The sequence below is a fragment of the Ovis aries genome, chromosome 21 (assembly GCF_016772045.2).
Source record: "Ovis aries strain OAR_USU_Benz2616 breed Rambouillet chromosome 21, ARS-UI_Ramb_v3.0, whole genome shotgun sequence".
NCBI lineage: Eukaryota > Metazoa > Chordata > Mammalia > Artiodactyla > Bovidae > Ovis > Ovis aries.
In genome coordinates, this window is record NC_056074.1 from 39,693,608 (window position 1) to 39,706,875 (window position 13,268).

Sequence of the window (13,268 nt, forward strand, 5' to 3'; positions counted from 1 at the left end):
TGGGGAAACAGTGGAAACAGTGTCAGACTTTATTTTGGGGGGCTCCAAAATCACTGCAGATGGTGACTGCAGCCATGAAATTAAAAGACGCTCACTCCTTGGAAGAAAAGTTATGACCAACCTAGATAGTATATTCAAAAGCAGAGACATTACTTTGCTGACTAAGGTCCATCTAGTCAAGGCTATGGTTTTTCCAGTAGTGTATGGACGTGAGAGTTGGACTGTGAAGAAGGCTGAGCGCCGAAGAATTGATGCTTTTGAAATGTGGTGTTGGAGAAAACTCGAGAGTCCCTTGGACTGCAAGGAGATCCAACCAGTCCATTCTGAAGAAGATCAGCGCTGGGATTTCTTTGGAAGGAATGATGCTAAAGCTGAAACTCCAGTACTTTGGCCACCTCATGCAGAGTTGACTCATTGGAAAAGACTCTGATGCTGGGAGGGATTGGGGGCAGGAGGAGAAGGGGACGACCGAGGATGAGATGGCTGGATGGCATCACTGACTCGATGGACGTGAGTCTGAGTGAACTCTGGGAGATGGTGATGGACAGGGAGGCCTGGCATGCTGCGATTCATGGGTTCGCAAAGAGTCGGACACTACTGAGCGACTGAACTGAACTGATGAGGGTTTACCATCGCATGGGGTGGGTTTATCTCTAAGCAAACCTGAGTGATCCAGCTTGCCCAATCCTTGCTGCTGCTGCTGCTGCTGCTAAGTCGCTTCAGTCGTGTCCGACTCTGTGCGACCCCATAGACAGCAGCCCACCAGAGGCAGCCCCCGTCCCTGGGATTCTCCAGGCAAGAACACTGGAGTGGGTCGCCATTTCCTTCTCCAATGCATGAAAGTGAAAAGTGAAAGTGAAGTCGCTCTGTCATGTCCGACTCTTCGCGACCCCATGGACTGCAGCCTACTAGGCTCCTCCATCCATGGCATTTTCCAGACAAGGGTACTGGAGTGGGTTGCCATTGCCTTCCTTACTCTTCCCCAATCCTTTCCCAAATCACTTGGTTCCGGCTTTACCAACCATCGAGAACTTTTTAGACGCTCCCTTGGCCAAGCGCCTGGCCGAGAATTGCGCTGTCACTTGCGACCAGCTCCCTGGGCCGTAGGATGAAAGGCGCAGGCCCGGGCGAGGCGGCGACTGGGGAAGACTGAACTGGAGGGGCGGGGGCGGGGTGGAGGAGGCGGAGGCCGGCGGTCAGCTCCGCTCCAATTTATTTGCCATGTCCCGGCAGGCGAAAGACGACTTCCTGCGACACTACACAGTCTCCGACCCCCGGACCCACCCCAAGGGCTACACTGAATACAAAGTGACGGCGCAGGTAAGGTGGGGCCCAGCGGGAATTTACCCTTTTAACAAGAGCGGGGCCGTGTTTTACTTCAAAGCAAGACGCTGCTGGAAGCGCCCATTTTAGACAACAGAATGGATTTCCCCTTTAAGGGGGGGGAGTGGTGGTTAATCGGCCCTAGTTTACTTCTTTAGCCATCAAGGGGCGGGGCCACAGGAGGGCGCTGCTCTTTTAAAAGGGCGTGCCGGCAGTTCCCAGACTGCGAGGTGTGTCCACGCCCAATGCGTGGCAGCTTGGCGTCAGGCTGTGAATTTCTTTAAGTTAAGCTGAAAACTGGCTCATCCCAAATACTGATTAGGTCTCCAGTCTCTTGGAGTAAGCTTTGTCTGTTGGTTTGTTTGATATTCATATGAAAACTCTTTAAGGAGTTGAATTACTTTAAATTTTTTTCAAAAAATTATCCCTGTGTATGATTAAAAATTCATACACTTCAAAAGAAATAAAGGAATAAGTCTCTTCACAGTCATAACAGGAAGTCAGTAGATAAAGACGAAAGTTGGTATACGAAGTAGTAATAACGTTATAAGTGTATAGAGACAGGATATCATGAAAGGGATTAAAAACAGAAACTATAATATTATCTGTAGAATGACATACAAGAACTAATTGGGGAAGATTTTTCACTAAATATTTTTGTATTTTTACAATTTTGAAGTAGGCAACTATTAAACTGGTGCATTAATAACTTAAAGCAGAAATGTAAAGATTTCCGAAATGATTTAAATGCAGAATCCTAGATGTTTAAAATGGTCTTTCCTCAAATCTTTTGTGTCATTCCTGTACCTAAAAAATGCAAATATTTAAAAAAAATTACAAAATGAAAATAAAAAGATAATCCAAGACAAATGTCATATGGTATCACTTATATCTGGAATCTAAAAAAATTATACAAATCAACTTATTTTAAAATGAACAGACTCACAGACAATAAACTAATGGTTACCATAAGGGAAAGTGGGGTGGGGAATAAATTAGGAGCTTGGAATTAGCAGATACAAACTACTATATATAAAATAGATTAGGGCTTCCCTGGTGGTCTAGTGGTTAAGAATCTGCCTGCCAAAGCAGGGTACGAGTTCGATCCCTGGTCCGGGAACATGCCACATGCCACAAAGCAGCTGCTAGTGCTCCACAACTACTGAGCCTGTGTGCCGTAGAGACCATGCTCTGCAATGAAAGAAGCCACCACAATAGGAAGCCTGCGCACCGCAAATAGAGAACTAGAAAGTCTGCACCCAGCAATGAAGACCCAGCGCAACCAAAAATAAATAAATAAATCTTAAAAAAAAAAAAAAAAAGGATGAGCAACAAGGCCCTACTGTATAGCACAGGGAACTATAGGCAATATCTTTCTCTTTTTTTTTGCCTCACCCCCAGGCATATGGGGTCTTAGATCCCTGACCAGGGATCAAACCCATGCCCCTTGCAATAGAAGCCTGGCATCTTAACCACTGGACTGCCAGGAAAGTCCCTATAGTTGATATCTTGTAATAAGAAGAAGTATTAGTCACTCAGTCGTGTCCGACCCTTTGTTACCCCATGGACTATAGCCTGCCAAGCTCCCCTGTCCATGGAATTCTCCAGGCAAGAATACTGAAATGGGTCGCCATTTCATTCTCCAGGGATCTTCCCCAGCCAGGGATCAAGCCCAGGTTTCCTGCATTGCAGGCAGATTCTTTACCGTCTGAGCCACCAGGATCCCATCTTGTAATAAACTAATAAACTATAATGGAAAAGAATCTGAAAAATATTATTTATGTATGTGTATATACCTGAATATTGTAAATCAGCTATCTCAGTTCAGTCAGACTCTTTGCGGCCCCATGGACTGCAGTATGCCAGGCTTCCCTGTCCGTTACCAGCTCCTGGAACCTACTCAAACTCATGTCCATTGAGTCGGTGATGCCATCCAACCATCTTATCCTCTGTTGTCCCCTTCTCCTCCCGCCTTCAGTCTTTCCCAGCATCAGGGTCTTTTCCAATGAATAGGTTCTTCACATCAAGTGGCCAAAGTATTGGAGTCTCAGCTTCAGCATCAGTCCTTCCAGTGAATATTCAGGACTCATTTCCTTTAGGATTGACTGGTTGATCGCCTTGCAGTCGAAGGGACTCTCAAGAATCTTTTCCAATACCACAGTTCAAAAATAAGTTCAAAATCAACTGTAATTCAATAATAAGTAAGAGTTGAAAAAAAGAGAGTACCTGGGCATTGCTGGGCCATTTGCTGGGCATATGTGTAACTTTTCCTAGTAATTTTCAGTTTTCCAAAGTAGTTGTACCATTTTATACTCTCATTCTCACCAACACTCGATATCATCAGCGTCTTTAATTTTAGCCATTCTTGGTGGGTGTGTAGTATTTCACTGGGATATTAAAATTTGCATTTCTCTTAGGACTAACGAGCATATTTTCATGATCTTTTTGGCCATTCAAACGTCTTCTTTTGTGGGAGTTGCCTGTTCAAGTATTTTGTCCATTTTATAAAGTTGGATTGCTTGTCTTTTTGATATTAATTTATAGAACGTTCTTTTTTTAAATTTTCTATACTTTGTTTCCAATAATTCTTACATGAACTGCGAGATTTCCCCTTCTTGTTTGTTTGTTTTTTGTGTTAATTTTATTGAAGTATCATTGATTTACAATGTTGTGTTAGCTTCAGGTGTACAGCAAAGTGATTCAGCTATGCAGACACATATATTCATTCTTTTTTAGGTTCTTTTCTCTTTTCGTTTATCACAGAATATTGAGTAGAGTTCTCTGTGCAATACAGTATGTCCTTGTTGGTTATCTGTCTTATATATAGTAGTATGTTCATCCTAAGCTCCTGGTTTATTCCCCTATTTCCCCTTGGGTAACCATAAGTTTGTTTTCCATATCTGTAAGTCTATTTCTGTTTTGTAAATAAGTTCATTTGCAGCTTTTAAAAAAACATTAGATTCCACATATGAGAGATGTCATATAATATTTGTCTTTCTCTGACTTACTTCACTTGGTATGATAATCTGTAGGGTCACCCGTGTTACTGAAAATGGCATTATTTCGTTCTTTTTTATAGCTGAGTAATATTCTGTGTATATATGTACCTATAGGGGTTCTTTCGGCTTCCCTGGTGGCTTAGTAGTAAAGAATCCTGCCAATGCAGGAGATATGGGTTCAATCGCTGGGTTGGGAACATCCCTTGGGGAAGGAAATGGCAACCCACTACAGTATTCTTGCCTGGGAAATCCCATGGACAGAGAAGCCTGTGGGTTACAGTCCGTGGGGTTGCTAAGAGTCAGACACGACTGAGTGCGCACACACATGGGAGGTATTTATATATCCTGGAAAGGAGTCCTTTGGCAGGTATATATTCCTCAATGGTTTTTCAATATAGTTTCTTTTACCCAAAATATTTTAGGCAAGCCTGTTGTGAAAAGCAAAGACCAGGGTTTCAGTGCTAGCAGTCCCCCCACAGGTCAGGAGCCCTCTCTAAGCCTCTATTTCCTCTTCTCATAAATGGGCATGTGAATGATACGTGCCTCCCTGGGATGTAGAGTAATGAACTGGACATGTTTGGAAACTGTCAGAGCTACTTCAAGCTGCAGGGTGTTGTTTTTTTAATTCTTATGAGCATGCCCTAGTGAAAATGGAGTCTTTTTTCCATGTCAGACGCCAGTCTGCTCTTCACAACCCCGGGGAGGTTTCTTCCGTGTCCAGGAGTGTTCACTTCCGTGTCCAGCAGTGTTCACCCACAGTAGCTTCCTCCTTGAACGGAGGGGTGGCTCCTGGGACAGAACCTCATTCTTTAGAGAACTTGGAGGTCTTTGGTTTCAGAAAGAGATGCAGGGGCTTACCCTCTGAAGGAAGTGAGATAGAAGCTGGGTTGAGGATGGAGCCCTCTAGACGGGCCTTTAGGGCTCCTCCCATTTTGAGAGTGGCTGGGACCTGGGACCCTGTACTGGCCTACTTACGCTTGCACCTGGACAAACAGAATACAAAGAAACTGTAAGGGTAGCACTTGCCTGGTGGTCCGGTTGCGAAGACTCCACACTCCCAGTGCAGAGGGCCCAGGTTCGATCCCTGATCAGGGATTTAGGTCCCATATGCAGCAACTAAGAATCTGCATGCCACAACTAAAGGATTCCATGTGCTGCAACTAAGGCCTGATGGAGCCAAGTAAGTACACAAGTAAACAGAAAAGTGTGTGTCAGCCGCTCAGTCGTGTCCAACTCTCTGCGTTCTCATGGACTGTAGTCTGCCAGGCTCCTCTGTCCATGGAATTCTCCAGGCAAGAACACTGGAGTGGATAGCCATTCCCTTCTCCAGGGGATCCTCCCAAGCCAGGGACCAAACCTGGGTCTTCTGCATTGCAGGCAGATTCTTCCTTATCTGTGCCACCAGGGAAGCCCAAATAGATAGATAGATATTTTTAGAAAAGAAAGAAACTATAAGGAACTCAAAATAACTGCCTGCATGCTGCTGCTGCTACTGCTGCTAAGTCACTTCAGTCGTGTCCGACTCTGTGTGACCCCATAGATGGCAGCCACCAGGCTCCCCCGTCCCTGGGATTCTCCAGGCAAGAACACTGGAGTGGGTTGCCATTTCCTTCTCCAATGCATGAAAGCGAAAAGTGAAAGTGAAGTCACTCAGTCTCGTCCAACTCTTAGCGACCCCATGGACTGCAGCCTACGAGGCTCCTCCAGGCTAAGTCTAGGCAATTGTGAACGGTGAGATACAATAAGGCCACAAACCTACTGCCACTTCAGAGGTGCCTGGCGCAAAAGCAGGGTGCTGTGCATGGTCCCTGCACACCGCACCACCAAGGGGATGAGCTGATCACTCAAGCCACCCCTTGGGCCCAAACCATTTAAGGAACCAGCCAGCCCTCCTCGGAGAGAGTGAACAAGGGTCCCTGTCACTTGTTTTCCATCCCTTGTGCTGCATCTGGGTCCCATTAAAGCCTTGCCTGATTTTTCTCAGCCAGCCTCATCAGTTTCTGTTGATTAAAGAGTCCAAGGACCCAGGTCGGTAACAGTTTGACAGATGAAGAAACTAAGGTACAAAAAAAAAGAAGAAAAGAAAAAAAAAGAAACTAAGGTACATGGTACAAAAACTGCTCAAAGTTATTCTCAAGGCCTTAAACCAGGACCCCTTGATACCACTGGCTGACAGGCTCTGCTCTTCTGAAGGGGGCTGGAAGGTAGCTGGGCCATCTTTTACAGGGGATGGATGTCGGTCTCACTGGTTTTTGCCTTTTTTTCCTCAGTTCATCTCAAAGAGGGACCCGGAGGATGTCAAAGAGGTGAGCCTCATAGGAGGAAGGGGACCATCTCCTGATTCCAGATCCAAAACCAGTGAAGCGATGCTGGTAGCTGCACAGGAGACCAGCCCCTCTCTCTCCCTGGCTCTGGGAGGAGGGGCTGCTGGGCCCTAACGCACACACTGCCTGGAGCCGGGCTGGGGCTGGGGAAGGCCGCGTCCCACCACTGCTCAGCCCAGTCAAGTCACGTGTCCCTCTTAGGTGGTGGTCTGGAAGCGGTACAGTGACTTCCGAAAGCTGCATGGAGACCTGGCCTACACCCACCGCAACCTCTTCCGCCGCCTCGAGGAGTTCCCAGCCTTCCCCCGCGCCCAGGTGTTTGGTGAGTCTTGATTCAGGCATTCAGGCCAAAGATGGAGGGAGCACTGGGCAAAGGGGACACTTGCTGCTGAGGGGTGGATGGAGGGGGTCTGAAACTCCTGGCAAAGATGTGTTTCAGACCACTGGAAGGGCCCTTGTGTGTGTGTTTGCTAAGCCACTTCAGTTGTATCCGACTCTTTGCGACCTCATAGACTGCAGCCTGCCAGGCTCCTCTGTCCATGGGATTCTCCAGGCAAGAATACTGGAGTGGGTTGCCATGCCCTCCTCCACGGGACCTTCCTGACCCAGGGATCATTAAAGACGATCTCATTTTACACATGGGGAAATGGCCCTGCCCTTGTTATGTGTCGAGCCCTTTAATATTAATTCCTGTCCTCATTAGCCCCATTTTCAAGATGAGGAAACTGAGGCTCAGGGTGAAGGGGCTTGAGCCAGAACTCCAAGCCACAACCCGGTGTTTGTTCTAGACCTGCACTTGACCAGAAAGAGCAGCCATGAACCACCTATGGCTGAGGAGCACCAGAAATGTGGCTGGTCTGGACTGAGATGTGTTTATGGGTCAAATACACTGAAAAAACAACGCAAACTATCTCAATAGTTGATATATTGTTTATATGTTCAAATGAGACTATTTTGGATATACTGGGTTAAACAGAATATATAATTAAAATTTAATCTGTTTCTTTTCATTTTTTTAAAAATGCAGCTCCTAGAAAATTGTAAATTACATATGAGGCTCATATTATATTTCTCCCAGAGAGGGCTGGTCTGTTACTTGTGTCTCTGGACTCACAAGAGATGTTCTTGTGTAGCAAGGTGAAAAGTCCTCGCTAGCAAATTATGCCAGGCAGTGGGATAACTCCCCCGGGCAGCATGATAACTAGCCCAGAGTTAAATAACTCTACATGATGCCTGGAACCGAACAGAGAAGCTGTAAACATGGGGCTACTTTCTGTGTGACCTTGGGCAAGTCACTTCCCCGTTCTGTGTCTTACTTTCCTTCCTAATACATCGAAACCATCTGAAATTATTTGTTTCTTGTTGGTTGCCTGCTTCCCCCTGTCTGGGATGTAATAACCATGAGGGCAGAGACCTCGCTTCACTCTCATTCGCCTCCTGAACCAACCAATAGTAGGTGCTCAATAGTCATCCAGTAAATGGATGAATAGGGAGATAGGTCGCTCCTTGCAAGACCCTCACCCCAGGCAGAGGCAAGGAAGATTTCTGGGAGAATGGGGTGGGGGCCAGTGGGCTGCTCAGATCCTCTCAGACAGGACCAGGAAAAGTGGCCTGGAAGCCAGGAGTCCCCATGGGTCACTCTTGTCTCCTTGTCCCTTGTCCTGGCGGGTGCAGGCCGGTTTGAAGCCTCGGTGATTGAGGAGCGGCGGAAGGGGGCCGAGGACTTGCTTCGCTTCACTGTGCACATCCCCGCGCTTAACAACAGCCCCCAACTCAAGGAGTTCTTCCGGGTATGTGCGCCTGCTCTTCCCCAGTCCTCAGCACCTGGGGAGCCTACCTGCCCACAGGCTGTCCCCTGTGATTACCCCGGCTGGTCTTTCTCTCGTGCAGGGTGGGGAGATGACACGGCCCTCCGAGGTGTCCAGAGACCTGCACATCCTGCCCCCACCTCTGATTCCCACACCACCGCCTGATGAGCCCCGGGCCCAGCCTCATGAGACCTGGTTGCCCCAGCCGCTTCCTGCAGAGAGAAGGGGCCTTGAGGAGTTGGAGGTGCCAGGTATGTGGGGCGGGAGAGCAAGCCAGGGCTGGAGGGTCCAGAGCCTGTCTGTATGGGGAGTGGGAACCACTCCCTCCTCAGTGAAAAGCCTTTCCTGACTCCTCTACCACTATCCTGCTGAGGAACTCTGCCCAGGTCATTTTCCTTCTCAGGGCTATAGTTTGTTAATCTGTAAAATGGGCACAAACTTTAAGACTGGAATTGTCTATGCTGTGGTTGCTACAAGGCTTCAGTGAGCAGGTAATGACATTTTGAAAGCTGGGAAATAATAATAAAAGCAGGCATGAGTGTCCCCACTGATCTATTCCTCAGCGGACCCGCCACCATCCAGCCCTGCTCAGGAGGCCTTGGATCTCCTCTTTAACTGTGGGAGCATCGAGGAGGCATCCAGTTCCTCTGCCCGAGGCCCCCTCACCGAGGCTGAGCTTGCCCTGTTCGACCCCTTCTCCAAGGAAGGTAACAAGTTGGGATGAGTGGGGTGGGGGTAGGGTGAGGGGGGTGGAGCTGGGCAGAAGGTCCTTATGGTAGGGAGGCATAGCCACCAGCTACACCTTGCCTGTGTAAATCAGAGAAAGGTGCCCCCTGTGGGCGAAAGGTGGCTTTGATGAGAATTAGAAGCAGTGCCCCTTCCCAAGGAAGGTGTTGGAGAATCTTGAGAGTCCCTTGGACTGCAAGGAGATCAAACCAGTCAGTCCTCAAGGAAATCAGCCCTGAATATTCATTGGAAGGACTGATGCTGAGGCTGAAGCTCCAATACTTTGGCCACCTGATGCGAAGAATCGATTTATTTGAAAAGACCCTGATGCTGGGAAAGACTGAAGGCAGGAGGAGAAGGGGACGACAGAGGATGAGATGATTGGATGGCATCACCGACGCGATGGACATGAGTTTGAGTAGGCTCTGGGAGTTGTTGATAGACAGGGAAGCCTGGCGTGGTGCAGTCCATGGGGTCGCAAAGAGTCAGACATGACTGAGCAACTGAACTGAACTGAACTGCCCCTTCCCAGGTGCTGTTGCTGCCCTGGCCAGCTGGGTACTCCAGCACAGTGAGCAACTGCAGAGGAAGTGAGCCCCTTCCCACCGTGGATCCTCTCCCTGAGAACGCTTTGGAACCAGCAGGGTGTCACACTGCCCTGGGAGGGTCTGACTTCTTTCGCTCGAAGCTCAAGGTGGAGGTTTCCTGGCTGGCTCAGGGTCTGGCTGTAGATCCTGAAAGCTATAGATCCTGTCAGTGAAGGGCAGTCCTGCTCCAAGGACAGCAGAGGAAGCCCCTGGGGCAGCGTGTGAGGGCACCAGACGTGAAAGGGCCCACCATGGAGGCCCTGGTCCTGAGCTCCTTGTCAGATCAGGAGCTTGACAATCCCCAGCTCTGAGACTCAGGATCTTTTCATTTTAAAATTCTGAGTTTATGCTGTTACTGCAGCTAGGGTGTTGAAGTGGTCGGTTGCACTTTGGGTCATCATGACACAGTTTCATTTTGGCTTCCTCAGCTGTCTTTTTCAGCTTGTTTTGTTGGCTTCCCTTTACCCTTTGGTGACCTCTTGGGCAGGCCCTTAGCTTTCTGATTTTTTCAGGCACTTGAGTTCTCTCACTCTGAGGTCCGATCCAAATCAGGACCTCAGTCTTGCGTTCAGTTTTCAGCCTTACCCTACACCCCCACCCCCGCAACTCTGGCCTGATTGGTGGCTGGGCCCCTGGCCATGGTAACCAGGGTGTGAGGAATGTCCTTTGGAGGAGAAAGGCAGGGGTGATGTCACCGTGGCTGATGAACCTGGCTACAGAGAGGCAGGATCCAGGTACTCTGCCTGGCCCCAGCCAAGCCTCCTGGGGTGCCCAGTACCCAGGTACTTGGGCAAGAGCCTGGCAAGACTCTTCAAAGGCAGCTCCCATAAGATGTTCCCTTGACCCATGGAAAAACTCCTAAATTCTCGCCCCCACCAAGCTGGAAGGGCACTTTGCTCAGATGCTGCCTCCTGTCCTTGCCCCACTTTGTGGGTTCATCCAGCCAACCTTTTACCATCAGAATTCTCCAGGTGAGGGCTGGCATTCATCTCTCTCTCTCTTCATCACATACACCAGGCTCTTGAATTCAAGTCCTAGGGTGTCCCAAGATCTCTTCTGTCTTCTGCTTCATGAACAACACAGGAAGGGCTGTAGTCCAACTGGGCAGTGAAATGTCACCTTACCTTCCTATAAGGCCCCTGGGCTCCACATGGGGTCCCTCTGGTGGGGCTCTAGAGAGGCCCACCCTTCCCTCTCCAGGCCAGTGGTGTGCAGCGGTGGTTCCTAGTCCTGCACCTTCCCTTTAAAGGCCTTTTCATCCAAGGTTCACCAGATCGCTAGCCTTCTATTGTGGAATCTACAGAGGGAATCTTTGACCATCTCCTTGCCAGTCCTAGAGGATATATGAGCCCTTCTCTCTGGAATGTGTGAATACCTTCCACCCACTTCTTCCCATTTGAGATCTCAGCTCATACTGAAAGACTTGAAAAAGCCTGGAGGTTCTCTGGATCCATTATTCTAAGATTCCAAAGCTTGGAGCATTTCTACCCTTGACCTGGCATGCTTGGCCTAGCATCCTTCAATTAAACTTTGTGGAGGAAATTCTTGGATTTGTTGTAGTCGGGAGGGAAGTAGAACCAGTGACCTGTAGCTTGCAAATTAATGTTAATGATGACTCAGTGGTAAAATGTTAATAATGACTCACCTCAGTGCAGGAGACAGGGGACACCCGGATTGATCCCTGGGTCGGGAAGATCCCCTGGAGTAGGAAATGGCAACCCACTTCAGTATTCTTGCCTGGAAAATCCCATGGACAGAGGAGCCTGGCAAGCTACAGTCCATGGGGTCTCAAAAGAGACACAGCTGAAAATGCACACACACAAAGAAAGAATTAGGTTATGTTGTACACCTGAAACTTACATAAGGTCGTAAATCAACTATATCTCACTATAAACAAAGAATTAGGGAAGTAAGACTTTTTTTACAAAAGCACACAAACTCCACCAACCAAATAGATCACGGCTAGTGTGCTATGCACAAGTGGCTTTTGGATTGCTCAGGCACTGAGAAACCCAGGACAGGTTGGTGGGCCAGAGAGGTCTGGGGTTGGGCAGCAGGCCCAGGGAAAAAGAGGGCTGATCTGACCTGAGTCCTCCATATCTGATTACAGAAGGTGCAGGACCCAGTCCTACCCACATAGGGGAGCTGGCAGCATTGGAGGCAGAATCTGGAAGGCCGGACCAGGAACCCTGGGAGCCAGGCGGACAAGCAGAGGAGGACGACGAGGGAGGAGAGCCCACCCCTGCCTATCTGAGCCAAGCCACAGAACTCATCACCCAGGCCCTACGGGACGAGAAGGCAGGCGCCTACCCTGCTGCTTTGCAAGGCTACCGGGACGGTGTGCACATCCTGCTCCAGGGAGTTTCTGGTGAGCAAAACTTGAGGCTGGAGGGTCAGGCCTGGGATCCTGGATGGTACAGTGAAGGGAAAGAAAAGTGAAAAACAAGGATCAGAATTGCTCTTCACTGACCAATTGTGTGACCTTGGGCTGCTGCTTTATCTCTCGTGGCCTCAGTTTTCTTATTTGTAAAATGGGGAGCATATATCTGACTCCCAAGGAACAGGGAAAGACACATGGTGATGCTCTGTGGACAGTAAGGAGCTAGACCAGGGGTTCTGAATCCAGGTACCCGCTGAGCCATTCTGTCTTCCCAGGTGACCCATCACCTGCCCGCCGAGAGGGTGTGAAGAAGAAGGCAGCTGAGTACCTGAAGCGGGCAGAGGAAATCCTACACCTGCATCTGTCCTAACTCCCACCCCGAGATGGGAGTGGACCTGTTCCCAGGACTCTGGCTCCAGCACTGCCGGCCACCCTCTTCTCTCCCTGGTGCCTGATCTCCTGGTCCTGTAACTGGCCATTTCTATATGTAACTGGACCAGGAATGAGAAAAATAATGATTTCTCAGCTCCCTGACCACACCTGCCACTTTGGAATCAGGGACTCACATATCTGATCCTGCCTGTCTCTGTCTTGTTATGGGAGGCTGCAGCTCTGGTCCGTAAGCCATCTGTTTATCCATCTAGAACCGGGGTATGCAAACTACCGCCCACAGTCAGATATGCCCCACTGCCTTTTTTTGTAAGGCGCATGAACTAGAAGAGTTTTTACTTTTTAATAGGTGAAAAAAATCCAAAATAATAATATTCTGTGACAGGTGAAAATTATAATGAAACTTAAGTATCTAAAAAATAAAAGTTTATTGGAACACAACCAGGCTTTTTCATTTAGTGTTGTCGACCGTTGCTTTCTCACTACACCGGCAAGCCTGAGTGATTGGTTGTGACCTGTAAATCCAAGAATATCTACTATTTTGGCTCTTTGTAGAAAAAGTTTGCTGACCCCTGATCTAGAAAACAGGAAGAAGAGCCCTCAAGGAAACAGAAAAGAACGGCAGTAAGGCTGACTGAGTCAGGTTATCAGGTGAAGAGGAACCAAAGCGGGTGTCCCCACTTGGGTCGGGTGGTTCAGAGCTAAACAGTGACGGGATTAGAGGACAGGAG

At 48.5% G+C, this 13,268-nt stretch overlaps 1 protein-coding gene and 1 long non-coding RNA gene across 4 annotated transcripts; one reads left to right on the forward strand and one right to left on the reverse strand.

Moving 5' to 3' along the window:
• The first annotated feature begins 489 nt into the window (after nt 1-489).
• SNX15 (sorting nexin 15) lies at nt 490-12,978 on the forward strand. Of its 3 annotated transcripts, none has more exons than XM_060404312.1 (9): nt 490-510; nt 1,234-1,320; nt 6,593-6,628; nt 6,848-6,968; nt 8,321-8,436; nt 8,537-8,705; nt 9,018-9,161; nt 11,878-12,135; nt 12,423-12,978. In XM_060404312.1, exons 1-9 carry the CDS (start codon nt 505-507, stop codon nt 12,515-12,517), a joined length of 1,032 nt encoding a protein of 343 aa, XP_060260295.1. In that variant the 5' UTR covers nt 490-504; the 3' UTR covers nt 12,518-12,978. The 3 variants fall into 3 exon arrangements, with proteins under 3 accessions (XP_060260295.1, XP_060260294.1, XP_027815825.1); XM_060404311.1 differs by lacking the exon at nt 490-510 and adding an exon at nt 859-944; XM_027960024.3 differs by lacking the exon at nt 490-510 and having other exon boundaries at nt 1,120-1,320.
• Nucleotides 7,562-11,631, reverse strand: LOC132658374 (uncharacterized). The gene is made up of 2 exons (XR_009597946.1): nt 11,413-11,631; nt 7,562-10,830 (listed from the first exon to the last, which is right to left on the reverse strand). It is a non-coding gene; the product is annotated as an uncharacterized LOC132658374 (long non-coding RNA).
• Nucleotides 12,979-13,268: the final 290 nt, after the last annotated feature.